Source organism: Drosophila yakuba, chromosome 3L (genome assembly GCF_016746365.2).
Source record: "Drosophila yakuba strain Tai18E2 chromosome 3L, Prin_Dyak_Tai18E2_2.1, whole genome shotgun sequence".
Lineage (NCBI taxonomy): Eukaryota > Metazoa > Arthropoda > Insecta > Diptera > Drosophilidae > Drosophila > Drosophila yakuba.
In genome coordinates, this window is record NC_052529.2 from 3,189,681 (window position 1) to 3,208,720 (window position 19,040).

General features: G+C 41.4%; 1 protein-coding gene across 9 annotated transcripts in view; it reads right to left on the reverse strand.

The window, feature by feature from the left end:
* The window catches only part of LOC6532659 (FH1/FH2 domain-containing protein 3), a 40,295-nt gene that overhangs the window by 7,645 nt on the left and 13,610 nt on the right, over positions 1 to 19,040 (reverse strand). For 6 of the 9 annotated variants that reach the window (XR_005561337.2, XR_001454071.3, XM_015194030.3 and 3 more), the window contains 4 exons: positions 3,063 to 3,172; positions 567 to 625; positions 314 to 498; positions 31 to 254 (listed from right to left, as the gene is read on the reverse strand). Coding sequence is in view for 6 of the 9 variants with exons in the window: in XM_015194030.3 (XP_015049516.1) it covers positions 31 to 254; positions 314 to 498; positions 567 to 625; positions 3,063 to 3,172 (578 nt within the window). In the remaining 3 variants the exon portion in view is untranslated. Of the gene's footprint in view, positions 1 to 30; positions 255 to 313; positions 499 to 566; positions 626 to 3,062; positions 3,173 to 8,645; positions 8,982 to 19,040 lie in introns of all 9 variants that reach the window. The other 3 variants (XR_001454072.3, XM_002093367.4, XM_015194029.3) reach the window with 1 other exon arrangement.

Here is a 19,040-nt window from a genome sequence, read left to right on the forward strand (position 1 = left end):
TATGCCACAAGTAGGCTCTGGCTGACTTACCTCATTATGTTTGACCACGGCAGTGTGCCCTGGGAAGCGTCCACCGCGTGAATGGCACTGACCAGCACATAGCAGTTGGACTCGGCGTACTCCACGAAGACCAGCAACAACTTGAGGGCGGTCTTCACCACGGATCGGTAATTGGAGGCAATCAGCGAGTAGAGCCACTGCATCGTCGGCTCATGCTTCATCACGCCGTTCATTCCATCCACATAGAGCATGACCTGCCGCCGCGTCCAATGACATAATTAGCCAATGGTTTTCCCAACTATTGTAGACTCACCTGGCCGAGGGCTCGCAGAATGTAATTCTGATAGTTTTGATCCGCACAATTGCCCACGCGCACCAAGCAATTGAGGCCGCCGAGGGCCACGAAGGCGTGCACCAGATCCTTATCCTCCTGGAACACCTGCTTCAGCGAGAAGAGAGCACGCCGCAGGTCACTGCCCTGTGCGGAGAGCAGTTTCTCTGCAAGATCAAAGTCACTTGGTTGGTGTACACGGGGCGTATGGGCAATAAGCAATTGATTCACTTACCAATTATGGCATGCACGCGCACATTTAACTGCGTTCGCACCACCAGCGAGTTCTTGCGGCTGTGGATTGCAAATAGAAAGTACTACATTAGTTTGAGCTCCCATTTTAAAGAATAATTCTTAATGATCTCCATATATGTAATTGCGTTTTGATGATGTCATCTATTATCATCTGCTCTGCACTCCTAAAACTTGTTCTGTCTTAAAACTTTCATAAAATGCAAGTTAATAAACGCCACACGATGAACTACTTTTCACCATGTGAAGTGCCAAAACACAAAGATTAGGGCGCCCAATGGGGAGCTGACCACTCCTGCCCGTGGGGAGTTAAAACCCGGTTCATTGACCAGTTAAGAACATTGATTACCCGCTGGTGCCCACCACGCCTCACCCCTTTCCCAGGTCCCAGGTGGTCATAATAAAAGTAATAACAAACGACGCAGATAATTGAAAATGGACTATGGGGCGGCAGGCAGTCGGACACCGACACCGACACTGGGCTCATATACCACTTCTCATATAGAATGCCATATAGACAAAGGTGAGTAGCTGAGTGTCTGAGCCGCTGCCGTCCAAGTGTCCAAGTGTCCAAGACACACCTGTGTGTTTGTTGGTAACGCGTCTCTTCTCGTCCCTTTTTCTGCAGATTGACGGGCACCTTCCTCGGAATTTTGATGCGAATTGAAGCGCATGATTTGCATGCGAGCTCGCGCTGCCATGACTAATGCGATAAGCATGATTAGTGGCCATCGGACTGAGCCAAGTTACCATTCTAACCATTCCTTTGCCATGGCTAGAAGGAAAACACTCTGCTGCCTGTGGCGCCACACCACTCGTAAATAGAGTGGGGACGAGTTTGCGCCGCAAAGTGGCGGCAATTTGCGCAGACGCGGCGACATTTACGTTATAATTTCAAACACTGCAGATACGGCTTAGATGGCTGCTCCGCCCCACTGATGACTGATGATGATCATGGACGCGGATGCGGTGCAGCAGTGAAAGTCAGAAATAGACCAGAAATCCATCCATTCCCGAGCCCATCGTTGAGCAGTCGAGGGTGAAGCAACTCCAGAACATTAACTGTGAACCTGGCATGGTTATGGCCATCTTGGTTGCCAACATCTTTTTTTTCAGGCTGATGCTCTTACTTTGACACTTGTGCCCCGTCGCGTACATCGTTTTTCTTTGTGCTCTCAAGTTTTGTGAGTTTCGTGGAGTTACTAAAGCGCCTGCCTATGCCATGACATCACGTTCCCCAGACTGGCCGCGAAAAGTAAAGAAAAGCTAAAAAGTGGAAAAGGAAGAACTAGAATCGACTGAAAGATACCTCAAAAAGAGTACGAATAAGAGAACAGCATATAATCAATTATTATGGTTATACTTTACTAACGATCTTCTATCAACAGGAAATCTAAACAACTTGGTATTTCTATTATATTTTTAAAGAGATTTTCATTATTTCCTTTATGGATTCATTATGTATCCCAAATTATAGCCAGAGCTTCATTTAGATCCTAATAACAACATTTGCTTAAGCGGTATTTTGATGTACTGGTGCACAAATGACATGCATGCCAGTTATGAGAAAAGAGCACAAAAAATGTAAATATAACCACTGCATGGCTACGACAACGACGACTTAAATGTGACGTGGCGAGCGCTTTTTTATTTTCATTTTAGTTTTTTGTCTCTGGGGCTTCTTTTTCTGCGGCTGTGCGCGGATTAAATGCAAATTAACTGCAGAGTGCGGCAAGGCAACAAGTTGAACGTAGCAATGTCGTGGCATGCAAATGTCTTCAAACAATCCACTGAGTGCCGGTCAGAGTGGCAGAGTGGCAGGCAACTAAGCAGGTAACCAGCCAGGTAGGCAGATAGCCAACTCGGTTTCCTGTGCCACAGATAGCGACAGTTTTTTATGGCCCGGCCAAATAACTTTATTAGCGAGAGCGGAGCTGGCGATTCCGATCGCGATCGCTATGTCGGTCCAGGCGGTCCCACATGGCGTATGTGTAATATGTTGCATTTCGGTGAAAGGCTGACAGCGCCACCCACGATCAGTTGCCCCAATAACCCAGAGGGGTTCGACTGGATCGGTTTTCCACTGGAGATCACAAGGAGCTCTAAGTCTTACTTGATCACATTTAATAATATCTAGCTGCTTCCTTATGATTTGGTTTACCACTTTTAATATGGAAATATATATTCTTTCTTTCCTCAATTGATATTCTAGCAGCATCCCATTGTTTTCTAAAATTCGAAATGAGTTCAAGGCAACATGCAGCAGCAACAGCAGCAACAGCAGCATCAACCTACAGTTGCAAAAGTGAAATCCCCTGACAAACGTTTGCGAGTGGGTGAAGTGCACCAGGTGTGCCCCTCATGTGGGCTGACAATTCTTTTCTGTCCAGGCTCATTAGCCGTCGTTTTGAACCAGCTGTTGGTTGGGGGGGAGGGGTTATGCCCCCCAATATTGTTGCACCCATAGCAGCACACTCACCTGACGTTGACTCCCTCGATTTCCTCAGTCTGCTCGGCCAGCGATGACTCCAGATCCAAGTAGGCTCCGTAGTCGCCATCCTTGTACACCTGAATGGCTGCATCGTCGATCTGCAAGGGGAATGGTACAGAAAGGAGAAGCTTAGTTTCGCTGGCAATTATAATTAAAGTCTGGCTAAAAGTAAATGGCAACGCCGATCTTGCCACTACCGCACTACGCAGTAAAAGTTGTTTATGGTCTCGGCTCAAGCCAAAGAGAAAGAAGCTGATGGCGATAGTGATGGCGATGTGGTTTGAGTTTGAGTTTGACTTTGGGCAAGAGTTGTGGTTGGAGAGGTTGATGTGCTGCAGCAGCGTAGAACGTTTTGGTACACGCAGAGAAATTGTACTGCACTTAAACACAATTGCTTGACACCTCTAAACATAATCTAGAGTTTTCTACATAAACTGTTCTGTCTTGTGAACAGAATAGACAATTTAAATTGAAGCATAAAGAAATATTAAAACTTGACAATCCTTTTTATAGAAACTAGCACTGATATTAAGGCTTGGCAAACACTTTTGTTATTTTAAAAGTCTTGCTTATTTATATTTCTCTCAGTGTGCAATGACGGACGCTACATTGCAAGTCCGCAGACGATTTCGTTTAGGCGCACATTGAGGACGCCAGTTGATTGGTGGCCAAGACCAAGATGACGCGTCGTCGCCGGCTGGTCACCTACTTTTCTCTGCTTTCGGTTTTCAGACATCAGACATCAGACATCGGACATGGGATTTCAGTTTTCAGTTTTCCGTTTTCCAGCCGCTGATTGATCAAGCTCCTGCTGCGTGCGCACAAATGCGCTGATTGACGGCGGTCGCAGATGTTGTTTTATTGGCGCATTGAAAGTAATTATTTCTGCATTTACAGAACAATTACCGGACAACATGGAATTATCTGTGTCGACGTCGCTTGCTTAATGTGTGAAAAAATAAGCAAAACGACGGGAAAAGAAAGACAAAAAATACTGCCTGTCATCCGGGTGGAAGATTACACATACGCCCCTTTGGACACGCCTTTGCCTAAGCAAAAAAAAACGAAGTTTGGGTTTGGTAAGTTTCTTTTGTTTGGCTTCTTGTCAGGACACACCCTCAACTAGATAGAAACCCTTCGCATGTCCTGCGGGATTTCCTCGAACAAAGAACATTGGCAACATTAAAGTATTGACCGCGTATTGGTCAGTGACTTTTCCTAGAACTATTAAATAACTTTTCTATAAACACTTCAACGGCATCAGCTTAGTGATTAATTCAAGATTGCATTTCATTGAGTAAACACGCGCCATGACGACAGAACCAATTCAAGATTTCCTAGGTAAATGACTCGCCTACTCTCTTCACTTGATATACAAAATATTTCTTAAAGTGCCAGGCTGTCTAGAGAGTCACGATTTCTTATCAAAAAGAGAGCTCTCGACTTGCCGAGCGAATTTCGCCTTCGGTCAAACTTCCGCATGTTGATTCAGCATTTAGGCAGGGAAAAACTTTCTAGACCAAGTTGGGCCGTCATTGTTTGCCCAAACTGGAAATTCACATTCAAATTATGTGTCAAATGCGTGCTTAGTCGCTATTTATAAACGCCACTTTATGTAAGCCAACGGGCAATTAAAATCAAAGCAAACATTGGCCAAAAACTAAATCTATTCCGGCTCGCTTTTATGATTTATTTATATTTCGCCTCGTCTTTTACACACACATTCATTCATTCATTCACAACTCTATGCAAATTTTATATCGGTGGCTTTTTTGATTATTTTCTTTGACCGAAGCATGACAAGATTTTTAATCAAAGTGATTTTTGGCGCACACATAAATGTGGCTATTGACACAGTTAAGGCGGCGAGCATCAAATTCGACGAGGAGAAAATGTAAAATAGCTAAACAAAATCCAGCAGAAACCGCATATGGTTTGAAAAAGATATAAATATTTTCAAACTATTGGCACGCGGTTAAATGTTGTTGAAAAAGTTATTGATGGATATGACAAATTCCAAATTAATTTTCATTAGTTTTTCACATTTTTTACACCCATAAGGGGAGTTAAATTAATGTGGAATTTTAATTGAAATCGGTGGTATACACACGATAAACGTATATATAATAATGAAGGCAATTTATAATCAGTAATCACGGCATGATATATTTTTGATTATCTATATGTGCCAAAGGTAATCAAAATAACTATTTAAAAACCTGATGGTCGAGTAATACGTATGATATTATCAGGGGTTCCTAACAATTTAAAAATAATAACACAAAGATCCATAAATGCCTGACCTTGTCTCTGTGTGCTGATTCAGGTGACTAACACTTTTGCTTTCACATCAATCAAAGTTGATTGACCCTCATCTGACCGCAAAATCTGATGGACGGCTCTGCTAATTGAACTTAACCAACTTCAAAGCGAAGTGGACGTCTTGTGCGAATTATTTTTGCAAATAGCCAGAGATGCGTAAGTGTCAACGTGGCTCAAATATTTGGCCGACGTGAGTAAGCCATAAAATGGATAATGGAAATTTTCCTGGCTCATTCAAGCGGATAAGCTGACCTAAACTAATTTGATTGACTTTGAATATTGTCCGGTCGCGTGAATAACACATGTAAATGACGCAATGCCCCCAATACAACGATTAATATAATTAATTAAATTAGTTTTTTTTGTAACAATTACTTGCTGAACCGCAAAAACATTTTAAATTGATTGCTTGGTGGCTTTCCACTTCGGTCAGCTTTTTTAATACTTTTATCGATCTTTGTTTGGCTTCAATTAATTGGTAGAACTCCCGATATGCCTATCTAGTTCTACGGGAATAGAATATATGTACTTTTTTGTACTGAGCTGGCCAAAGCAAAAGTAAAGCTCAACAATAATTGGCAAAAGGAATAACATTCAAATTGAAATCAAAACAAAGTGAAATAAGCTCATTCTTGTTAAGAATGACCGAGTGATGTATACCCTAAGCTGCAGTAATTTATTTCGAAATAATTGGTAATAAAAATGAGGTGTGTTGGTTGGTTTAACCAACAAACAAACTCAGTCATTTGTGTAAAATAAACCATCTACTAAGAGTTTAAAGTATGTAGAATCAGGTATTTATATCTATTTTTGCTTTCCTGCGCCAAACTAAGTTTACTATTTATTTTAGGTGACTTAACAATGAAAATACCCTGAACCGCACTAGAAACTTATTGAGTCTCGCCTTTTATTGGCCGGCAATGATTATTTATATTTTGAGCATTGTTGGCTTTCAATCAGTTTGCTGGCCTGATGTCTGATGTCATCGAAAACACCGACGACGGCACTGGTTAGAGATTAGTGATCGGTGCGGTGAAAATTTATGAATCTATTGTAATGCGCTAAATTTAACAAGTTGCAGGGGAGCAGCGAGCAGTGAGCGAGCAAAGTTCTGTTCGCTGACTAATTGGACAAATGGCATTTACAGCTGCCACTGGTACTCCTCCGGCTTTCCAGATCAGCAACTGCCTGCCACATAAATCTGGTACCGACGACAACATCCTGGGTTGGGGAGCAGCAGCCAGCAGAACTTCCTTTTGCGATTTGCTCATTAGAATTTATTGCCGCCGCTTGTCAAGATTTACGTATCCTTGCGGTTCCACCGATTTCCAACTACCACAACTCCTTCTCCACATACAACTTGCAACATCCAACTGGATGACAGATGACAGGCAGGGAATGGGGCTGTTCGAAGCTCCTTAGTGGCCTTTTTTGCAAATTAGTCAAAGTCAGGCCCAAACAATGGCAGGCTTAGATAATTGCTGGCTAGCTCACTAGCTAGCTGACTAGCTGACTAGCCCGGCTTTCACAATGCACTCCAAGAAGGAGAAGTTTCAGTTCTTCGCTCCGACTTCCTATTAGTTGCCACAGATTGCGCGATAGCAATAAGTTAGCCCAGCCTTGGGCCAACTCCTCTTCCCCCAGTGGATGGATCCAGATGTGGAGCCAGATCCAAACCAAAACCAAAACCAAACCCAGCCAAGCCCTCGTCGGATCCAGAGCCTCCGGTTGCGAGGTGCATCTGCCATTGTCTTTTGGGTGGAATCTCCTGGAGGAGCGGGTTCATTGCCTCATCGCAATGCATCATTTGTTCAAATCGCTTGCCACACAATAAAATATTGCAATAGGGCCATAGAAAAGAACATGCTAAACTCTTTATTTTTGTTTCCTGGAAACTTTTCCCTTCATTATTGACCAATTACCACTTTTGCAGATTCTCGACCAAAACTTTACGTCTATATGTTTTAGTTGTGGCTTTTCCAATTCAAAGCTCACTCAGCTGGCCGCAAATAAAACTTATTCCGTCTCAATTGACTTATTTCCTTCCCTTTACCAAACCAAAACCCATTCGACCAGTGTTCAGTTTTTTGTGGAATTGTGGCCAAAGTTTAATCTTTCAGTTTTCATGCGAAATTTTCTCAAATAAATCAATTGTGGATTCTGTTTACTTTTTCTGTGTTTTCGCTCCAGGGCAATAATGGCTCATTCTAGACCGTGTTGAACGAGTTATGATTCTTTCATTCGCTTATTTTATAGAAAATGTGGAAGCGATGTAGAGCGCTAAATGCGTCTAAACACGCTATGCAAATATTTGAGTTTGTCTGCAAAAAACAGACCGAAAATATGCGAATTTTAAATTTAGCTTTTTGCCTTCATTTGGCTTGCCACTAAAAAATAATAAATACACGCTTAGAGCGAAATTTGGCATCAAAAACTTATATTTATAAAGATTTGTGGTTCATTTTCAATTTAAAATACAAATACCAATTGATTTGGTTTTTATTTTCGCAAAATTTAATACATTATTCACTGCTGCAACATATATTATTTTATTAATTCTTTTTATTAAATACGAATTAGCAGTCTGTATACTTTTCTCGGCAACTGTTTAACTAATCAGCAGTTGTATCGCTAGTTTGACGATTGGCAAAAACTTGTCGTCATGGCATAAAAATACATTTTAATTTAGCAAAACCTTCGAAAACTATAATGAATAAAAAGAATACTTAATTTGAAATCTTGATCGCGATAATGCTGCTATCCACACATTAATGTATATAAATATATCTCGTAAATGCGCAGTAAAAGAGTTAATGCCTTTTCATATTTGTATGCGTGTTGCTTGGCTAATTTTGCGCAACGGCAGATTTTTTCGGCCGAAAGATTTAGCCAGTGATAAGCTGGCCAGAGATAAGCTAAGCCAGTTAAGACCGAAAAAGAAAGAGGGAACACACTGTTGTGCTCCGTTTTTTGGCCAGTTTAAGTAGAAACAGGGGGAAACGTGTATTGTTTTACAGAGCAAATAGGGAAGCGTCTAAAGAAGGCACAGAATGGATTTTAAAACATATTATCAATTTAAACTAAGCGAGCATTAAATACAAAACAAAATAAGCTATAAGTAAACCATATCAAGTAAGCTCTTGCTCAAATGAAGAGACAAGAGTTTAAGTAACTAAAAGTAATAAGTAATAAAATTCTTTTGCTATATCAAAGACTGATTTCTTTCAGTGTAAAAAAAGGATATCTTACGCTTTGGGGCGCATTGAGCAGCCGCAGGATGGTGCCCAGCTGGTTGGCCAGCGGCATGGTGGTGGCGAAGGCGTAGGTGGGCGCCCGCACCGGGATGGGGAAGGCGGTGCAGGCGGAGAGCGGATCGCTGTCCACCAGATACTGGACACGGAATGTGATCAGTTCGTCCGGCTCCATTTTCACAATCATTTTCGACGCGGCTTTCAATCACTTTTGCACATTTGTCTTACTTAATTCGTGGTTTATTTATTTTTGCGCGATTTTCTCTATATATCTCTCGCTCTATGATTTATTTACATTTTCACTCGAACACTTGAGCACTTGAGCACTTGAACACTGAAATGGATTTTTGGCATGAGATTTTATTTGCTTACAGCCCGCTTGCAATTTGCCTTAATTTCGATTTTGATGGCTCTTTGGGCCAAGAAAAAGCTAAGCCAAAAGCAAAAGCCAAGCCCCACATGGCGGAGGCGAATCGAAAATAATAAAAATTGTTGCATAATTGTACACACGCATGTTGCGCAATTTTATGCTAAATATTGCAAATTGTTGGCACGCCACGCCCACTCCGCCACTCCGCCCCTCCTTCCTCTATCCTCTCTCCATGGCGATAGCTATAGCATAATTGCTATGCCGAACCGGATCGCTCGCTTTTCTCTTCATTTGTGTAAATATTTGTCTTTGGATTTCTGGTTGGACGGACGACAGAAAACAAGCCTTGGCTCAGCTCATAACGTCATGATGATGGCTGTTGGCTCGGACTGTTGTGTAACTTTCAATTCAATGTCAGTTCAGTATGTAAGAAACAACAAACAGACGCCCAAAATCATTAACATGCAGGGCGCACTGCCTCAAATCGAAACCAAATCAGGCCTCAAATACTCAAATACCAAGAGGGCGACTTCTTTGGGGCCCGCTATGTCTATTTCCCCGAGGTACCGCTAAATGTCAGACGTTTATGCAAATATGCAGGCGAGTTGGAGCTGCAGAGTGGCGTTTTTGTGGTTTATGTTTATGGCCGAGGAGGGTTTGTTAACGAGGTTCTTGAGTGTCAGTCGGTAGCCAAAGTCTGTGCTTCTCCCCACTCGCATAAGTGCTCATAACGTGACTCTAATGTACTCCGTTTGGCCCGGCGGTGTTGCTCTTGAAATCGGACTTGGACTTGGACTTGGGATTTAAACTTGGACTTGAAGACTCGGCTCAAACACTTGTCGCACACCGGCATTGAACTCGCCGGAGGTCCAAAGACGGTTGGGAAATGGGTTGAAATAAGATGAGATGGTCGCGGTTTAGAAAGTACTTTAATGAGTGCGCGGCAGTGAAAAACAATTAACCAACAATTAGTCGAATCAGTTTTCATAGTCTACTACATTTTTCCAACTCATTAGATAAACCATTCTATTTAACAACAAAGTTATGGTTTTAAAAGCGTTTTCATATAATCCCTAAAGACATTACTTAATTCTATTTTTATCTACTAGCTTTCTTATGCCTGCTGGCCAATTATTAAATTCCACTCAAAACCATTTTTCACTTAACAGATTCTCGGTTGCTACCATTTGGCAATAAGTTAGGTTCGCAATTTGCACTATACAACATGTAATTATTTTGTATTTTAGCAACTAACTCAACACACATTTTTCACAGATGCCAAAAGTGTCGGCTTTTAAAAAGCCACAAAAAGCGCGCTTAATTGCAATAATTCATTCCGAAGCAACGGCGAATGGCAATACGAAATGAATTGGGTAAAACAAAACAACAAAACAACAAAAATACAAAAATACAGAGCCATAAAAAGGCTAATAAAAGCGGTTAACAAAGGGAAGACAAAAGCCAAGAATATTGTGTAAACGTAAACAGCTGTTCCAAAGACTCGCAGCTCGAGTGCTCGGCTCGATTCTACGGAATGTGAAATGAAATAAGTCGAGTCATTAAGCGTTGAACCGAGGTGTTTTCAGGCTGGCTTTAGGGCCGGGCCAAGGGTTCAGAAAGGAAGTTACCAACAAAGAGTTAAGGTTTAATTGAAAGACTGGGAATACTGAATTGAAGACGGACCTGGCCAGGCTTCCTTTACGCAGCAGGCAGGTGTGCCAAAATACAGGAAAGAACCGGCAAAAACAGAAAAAAAAAAAGCAAAGTAACGAAGTTACCAAACTACCAACAATCAGCAAACCGGCAACAACTTGTTCTCAGCATGCGAAAGTCAAGTGGGCAGGCTGTCTTGTGGTCTTTTAGTCTTTTGGTTTCGGTTTCTGAAACTGAAAATGAAAATCGAATCGAGTCGAGTCGAGTTGGGGCCGCAAAAAGAAAAGATTTACTTTCACGCATACGAAACGTATTCCTGCTGGCCAAAAAAGGGTTTCGGCCAAGTCAGAAAGTTAAGTGACCATCAGCGTAAATCGTTTATGTATATGCAACATTGTGTGTCTATGGCTTCCGCATTGTCGGCGACGTGCAGAAATTTAATGAAATTAAATAAATATTATGGAAAAACTAAAAGACATTGTAAATGCTGGCTTGTTGGCCAGCGAGCAGCGGCATATTTAGTTACAAATTACGACAATGGCGCCGGACGGGCAGGCCAATGTTGGCCACATTAAAGTGTAAATAATTTATGCAAATGCTGCAGTCAGTCGGGCAATTTGGCAGCAGTGGCACCCCCAACAACCAGTCAGCTACAGTAACAACTGGCAGGTAATGAAACCCGCCCGCTGGCTCAAGAAAACTCTTTTTTTTCTTTTAGCTGACGCTGCTGGTCTCCTCTTTTTGGGTTTTTTTGCGTTTTTTTTCTTTTTCTTGGCTCAACTCGCCTTGACTTGCTTAAATGAACTTTCACTTTTTAGTGCCTTGTGGTCTTTTACTCGCTGCACCCCCTTTGTGCCTCCCCTTTGTGCCTCCCCCAATGTGCAATCACCATGTTGCAATCGCTCGAGGAGCCGCCGCTTCTTCAGTTTTTATGCCATCAATTATGCAAATTTTCCTTACCACGATGGCTAATAACTTAACAATTTCCCAAAGACGCTTAATTGACAGCTACTGTGCAGTAGTCTTACCCACGGCACTTCCCCCGATTCGCTAAATATGGCCAGATGATGATCACGATGATCCCATCGAGAGCATTGACATTGATATAGTTCAGGTTTTGTAGGAAGTTCATTAAATTGATTGTTAAATATCTATCTATTTCGCAATGATCTCAGCAGGAAGTGATGTATTTACAATTAGCATAATCAATTTAGAATTAAGTGAAGTAGGGAGAGTCCCTATTTCTTATCTTGAATAAGTCAACTTAATATCACACGAGTTGTTTAATTAAAGTTGTAAATGTTAAACATACAATCATGAACATTCTCCCACCATCTGCAAAATACAAATATTTGCACGTGACACTTGATCGATTTCAAGTTCACTCGAAGTCAGGCAATTTAATTTAGTGAGCATGTAACTTTTAGCTGTTCAAACTTATCTAGTGGCAAACTACGAAGTGAACAATCCAAACCACTGTACGTATCAGTTAAGCATTTGCGATACTTATCGCTTACTTAATAAAGACATAAACCCAGATAGGTTTAATGGGTCCGCAGAATGCGCAAAAAAAGAGGAAACCAGCTGAAAAAGCTTCCCACTTTGGCTGTGGCTACGGCTCGCTGAACAGCAAATATTTGGCCATACAAATTCAAGAAAATACAGGAATATTCATATGTATTTACGAGTATATATGATCATGCGAGCATTGGATTGTGGAAACAGTTCCACATTCCAAGACGATTTGTCACGCTAGGAACTCAATGCTGGAGAAAACGAATCCAAATGCGTTTTCCAAGACACAAGTAAACGAATAATTTGAGCGTGGCTTCTCAGATGGGGGAATCGGTGGGGGGTTCTCTCCGGCAATCATCAGAAAAGTTGTTTGACCTCTTGACTGAATGACTGAATGACTGACTGACAGGCGGATCGGCGAACCGGCTAACAGACTGCAGCACATAAAATTGTTAAGCGACTGCATTTAAAAATAATTTCAGCTGCCAATAAAAAAGACACGGCAAACCACGATGATTGGCCCGGTTGCAGGGACTGAACCTGGGATTGGGCTTAAATGTGGAACTCTAGAGCCAAGCTCAACACTAGTCAACAGGGACATTGTATGTGGATACACTCCACAAGGAATATTGTATATGTTAAATATTTTCTAGAACTTGTACTATGAAGTATTAAACTATTTGCTTACTATTACATGTATTCAATTTCATAACAAAAATAATTCTTCATTCATTTACAGTACAAACAAAGTAATTCAAGCCAGAAAAGTAAAAAAACTTTATGCTACTAATATTACAATTTCTTGTAGGCGAGTGTAATGGGCCGCCAAACAAGATTAAGCCGCACAGAGACAGAAAATTGTGTCACGTTTGTGTTTGAAACGGTTAAATGTTTGAAGAAAACACTGGAGCACATTAGGAGGGACGAACAGAGAAGAAACCGAAGATCGGGTTATACCCAGTCCAAAATCCAAGCCCCAAGTCAATGGATCGGTGGAAGACACACGTGCATACCTAGGCATAATGTGCGTGTGCGCTTGATTTATTGAATTCTTGAGTTGGACAGTGGCCAGAACCTTGGCTTATTTCGTATGCAGCGGATGCCCGACCGAAGCCAAAGTCCAGGAATGCCAACTCATTATGGAAGGTGGTTCTTCACAGTTAATTATAACAATGCCAGCAAATCGCCTTTGGCCGCTTGTAATTGTCATAAGCCCCCAGGAGAACGGAAATGGAGAGGCGACACTACTAAGACCAGGAAATCGCCGATGGCGTGTTCATCTGGAAAATTCCCAGCTTACAGATGGCATGGCATATGGAGCGGTGCGATTCGTAAGTGTCAATATGTTAATTGCCAGCGGCAAAGAGGTGGGAAAAGCTGGGGGAATCTGCGGATTGGGGTCACGTCAGAAGTGGTCTACTCTCGCGGCTCGAGTGTGCGTGGAAAATGCAACGGAACGGTAGCCACTCGAGCAGAAGAAAGTGATTTAAAGAAAATAAATAGAAGCAATTTAAATTATGCATGTATATTAGACAAAGGAAATAAGATGAAAGTGTCAGAAGAAGATGCATCGAACGAGGTCAAATAAAATTATAGGGTTGGAAGTTACAGAATCATTTATAAAAACATTCTCGCCGCTCTGGAAATAGTGAAACTAACTTATCGGAATATTCAAAGCGAAGTAAATCAATGCTTCGGATGAAAGCAAGACATTTAACACTTGTCTATGATATATATCTCTCACATTAGACCTTACCTTCGAGGGGGATCATTGGAAAACATCATAGAAATTAGCATTGAGCCTAATACAAAGGTAAACTACAGATAACTGCCGAAGATAAAGGCCCCATTCCAACGAACGTAATGTGAGTTGTTTTATAATTTATGTGCCTCATTTGGTCAGATAAATGTTATGTGTTACGTGGGAAAGTCACTTTGAAATCTCTCTTACCCTAAATTACGCGCTATCAAAGGCATCTTTCGATCTACCTGAAAGGAATGCATCTCACACGTGAGTTTTCCCTGCAATCTGACATAAGAAATGACAGAATCTTCGTGTTGAACATTTTGTCATTTTGATAGATCACCCGGCACATTCCACTCAAACGGCTCCCTTTACACTCGGATGTGTCATATGGCGATGTTGTGGCCCGGTTCACAGGTCCAATTCCATCTTGCGGTTATTTTTGAAATGCAGGCGACATGAATTCTTACAAAATATCTGCTGACCGAAATACACACACAATACTCTCTAGATAAATTTAAACTGATAGATCGTACATATACATTTTATGTGGATTTTCATTTGCTCTGCTAATTTGCTGGTCTGTGTGAGTGCGTGACTAATATTTTGAGTGCAGCGAAACAACTTGGCCACGATTTTGATGGTTATGCAATGCAAATGACAACAAACGGCAACAACAATCATAATAACAATAAAGTTAAAATACTTTTGGCCAAAATGGAGAGAGGCCAAGAGAAGGCAGACAGTGTAAATGGCCCAGTTTCACAGTTTTCTGCTCTCAGCTGCGACAATTTTCTAGTCGAATTCAGGTCAAACACTTAAAACATTTCGATATTTATAAGTTATTTTTATGTGGCGCATTTTCGGAATTTTCCGATTTATATTTGATTTAAGACAAGCCAAGACTGATGCATTGGATTTTGGTCAAGAATTTGGGTTGGATTTCGTAAGACGGTCCAATAAATTTATCCGCATCAGATAGGGTTCGTGGAATTTGAAACCCCCCCCAAGCTCTGAACTTGCAAAGATCCAAAGATCTATGACAAAAGCAAAAGCCCCACTGAAACGTTAATCATACGCCCCGTGCGACGGATGTTTACCCTGATGTTCTGCTCAGCTGATGATGAATGGAAAGTAAATAGCTGAAGTTAAAGCTGAAGCAGAAGCTGATGCTGATGCTGTGTGCTCAACGTGTTTAGTCATGGCTTATGCCCAATTTTCTTTATGAGCACTTTTCACTCAACAGCCCATCCCATTTGAATAACAATATTAAAGCGACAGCTTCGTCTTTTATTTGATTTTTATAATTTCTCGGCCTAATGAGCGACGCCAAGCCGAGTCTCAGTCATCCCATCATTTTATAGTCTAATAAACAATGCGCTTTATCTGCGCCTCATCTTCTTCTTCGTCTTCGGACGTGTTTTCACTTTAGCCATGATAAATTGCTTACACACAAATTTTTGTATTTGAACATACTCTTTTTTTTTGGGGTTTTTTTTCTTCACTTGCCGATTGCATCTGCCAAGACAGGTATACAAAAAATAAGCCTTGCATTTTCCAGCATAAATCACATTGACGACTCACGACGCAAGCGTAGATGTATATACATTTATCGAAAAAGAAGGAGTGAAAATCAACAAAAACCCCGTATTAATTTTATGCAGATTTTATGCAACCATCCCGTTTAAATGTTGCACACGCTTGATAAATTGACGATGGTTTTTGGCTATCTTCGGTTTCGGGGGAGTGCCCCAAAAGTTAGTTTGAGTGTTAAATTATGGGGTTTGTGGCAAGGTCAAGTTGAGGTTGATTGATTCGAAATGCAATTTCAAATGGCCAGAAATGTGTAATGTAGAAAGGTATAAAGAGCCGAGATCCGAGATCCGCCTCCTTTAACTTGCAACACAATCAAAATCAAGGTCGTTATATTTCTCAATAACCCGATCGCGATGCTGTAATAAGTTTTTTATTTATACGCATTCTGCGAGGCACAAAACCGCAAATTGTTTCGCCAACCAACCTCAAGCCAAGCCAAAGCAAATCAATTCAAGGCAAAGCGATCCCTTACAAAAGATCTCTGATCCACAGGCAGAAAATCGGATTTTACATGAGCCCAGCTTGTTTCGCCTAATTGCCGCTGCCATAGACATTTCCTTTGCCATAAACATTTTTATGACGGACAATCAAACCACTTTGCATTTTATGAACCCTTGTGGTGCCACACGGGTGCACCAACCCCGACCAGACATTGGATTTTATGGCGACCATTCAAAGTCATTGAGAAGAGCTTTGAACTTGTGATAAAAATCACTGAAAATTTGTTGGGCTACGCTGATAAGCCCGCCCAAAGGCAAGTTATCACTTCATTAGAGTTAGGCAGTTGGTACGGGGGCGAAAAGTAGTTGAGTTGGGTCTTAAAAATAAAACGAAGATTTGAGTGTTTGATTTACAGTGAAATGTTTGTTTAGTGCAGTTGGAATAGACAGCTCAATTAATGAAAATGTGAAGGTTTAAATTGCTTTCCATTAATATTTACATTAATATCACACCACTATAATATTCTACACTTTTGCTTATCAACAATGTTCTGTATAACTATGGAATTTGTATTCTTAGGCAAAAAATCAATAAATATATATTCTGCAGCCCTTGAGCCAGAAACAAACTGTCAGCCAAGTTTGACTGCAAATATTTTGTAGTGCAACATGTCAATGTTAGAGAACTGAAGCTTCAGAACTTATATTTCTCAAATCTATGTCAATGAAAGTGAGAAGAAAAACCGAGGCAGGGTGGCAAATAAATCAATAAAGTTTAGTGCCTCGGACCTTCGTGCTAATGGGTTATTTATTTTCCAGCCTGATGTGCATGTAACTGCGGAGGCCTGTGTGTTTAGCGAGTGCTTTTGGTGGCGTGTACTAAGCAACTGACCTCAATAGCATTCAACATTCAGCATTTAGCAAGAGCCAAAGAAGCCGACAGGCAGCCAACACTTTTTACCATTTTTAAACATTTTTCGGGGTGCGGTTGCAGCGCCAACACTTTCGTTGTTTGGCTTTAACGCTTTATCGGCCCAGGCAACAACACACATCCATCACAAACATATTCGTATGTACAATGGAGGGGAAAAATGCAAAAAAACAAAGGGTATTACTCACTAATGCGCATTGTCTGCAAACTTGATTGTTAGTTAATGAACTGAAAGACATTTTACCCATACTCCGCTAACAGATGGAGCTTTAAAGCCAAGAGTAAGCATTTCTCACGCAATTAAGCACTGAATGTCGGACAAAGCCGATTACAGATCATCTAGTATACGCAGTTGATCATTCGACTTAATTTGGCATTAAGTTGAGAATTATAATTAACTGTCAGCGGTTAAGGCGAATTAGATGCCCCCTCGCCGAAACCGAAACTGAAGAGAAAAACACACCTGAGCTCACCTTGACTTTGCATAGCCAGCCAACGACTTCAACTCGGTAGCCAGATAAGCGCTAAAAGATAACGCATAAACTAAGCGAAAATGTTGGAAAAAATAAGCCCAAGAAATGGCAGCAAGGCAGGCGGCAGACAGACAGTGAGATATATAGGAATGATGCCGGACTTTTCCTCCTGCTTAAGACGCTGTTTTTCACTCCATTTTTCCCCCTCTTTTTTTGCCTTTGAGAGACTAAGTGCTGGATGGTGTTCGGTCTCTTCTGGCTGCGGCAGCACAATTAAAAAAATGGGATTAGCGAATGCAGCACGAAGAAACAAAAAAGGCAAAAAAATTACTGCGGCGGAGCAAAAGAGTGAAAAGTCGCCGAAGATGGAGCTGAAAAACCCTGGCCAAAACTGAAGTGTCTCGCGCTTGGCACGTCAACAGGCGGTCGCTGGCAGATTACGCCGGCAGATAATTAAAATCGTAACTACGTTTACGACGTACCGGGCACAGTGGGTGCGTCAAGTGTGCCAACACATTTGCCACTGCCACCAAACGAAAATTAACACCACTTTACCAAGCTGTCTTATTAAATTCGGGTTTTAACTGCGGTGCATCGCGAATTGGATTAAATGTATTTCGTATTAATGAGAAAACAGTTGGAAAACTCTCTTGAATTTACACTACTACTTGAAATAAGCACAATAACTACTTTAGTTGATCCCGAGTTAGGTACGTTCGTTCTAAATTCCCATATTCCCCTTGCGAATTTTCGCACGTCTTTTTGCCAAATCAGTCCACTGAATTTCACAAGCGACTGTAATTTGCCATGCTTGTGTCTATAACTAAATAGAAGCTCTAGTGTTGTACTTCGTACTTAGCGCACTAACCGCGTTGAAATGGGGTTTGCTTACCCCCCACCACTTCTCCGCCCCCTTGGCACAGCTGCTCTTTTATTTTAGCCTTTTTTGCACAGCAGATAGAGCTAACTGAATTAACTTATTCCGTTTCGCCATAATAAATTCCACAGCATTCTTTATTTGCATATTCAAAAGTAAATAAATGCCAAGCAGCAGAAGAGCCGACTAAGAAGCAGAACTAGAGTATGGCTGGGTTAGATTTAGTTGAGTTGGTCATGTGCCTGATTGTGCACGGGAATATATACAAATCTACATATATACGGTGTAATATAATGCAATCAAGTCTAATTGAGCGGCAGTCGAGGGCCTTGGTATTTGGAGCACCACAATGGAGCTAATTTGCTGTCAATAATTTGTGGGTTACCAGGTGACAGATGGCAGTGCATTTTACTAATGCCAAGTGCTTTGTGTGTGGAGAGAGAAAGGAAGAAAGCACGATCATTTATCGCCTTTGGGGGGCAATTTCCTCGTAATGGTCGAAAATAAACAATATTTCCCAGCTCGTAATTTGGCAAAATCTTCACCGAAGATTTGCTTCCTGGCGGAAAACGAGCCAAAGCAGAAGAAAGAAGCCTGGGCCTCGACTTTTATCGAGATTTATTTGCACAATTCCGGTTTTGGGCTTTGCACTTCCCTCTCTCTCTCACTCACTCACTCAGTCACTCGTTTTCTGTCTCTTTTATTGTTGTATATTTCAATTTTTACTACCACTATTTGCTATATCCTCTGCTTCTTCCTCTTCTTCTTCTTGTCCGCAGGGACAGATCCTCAAT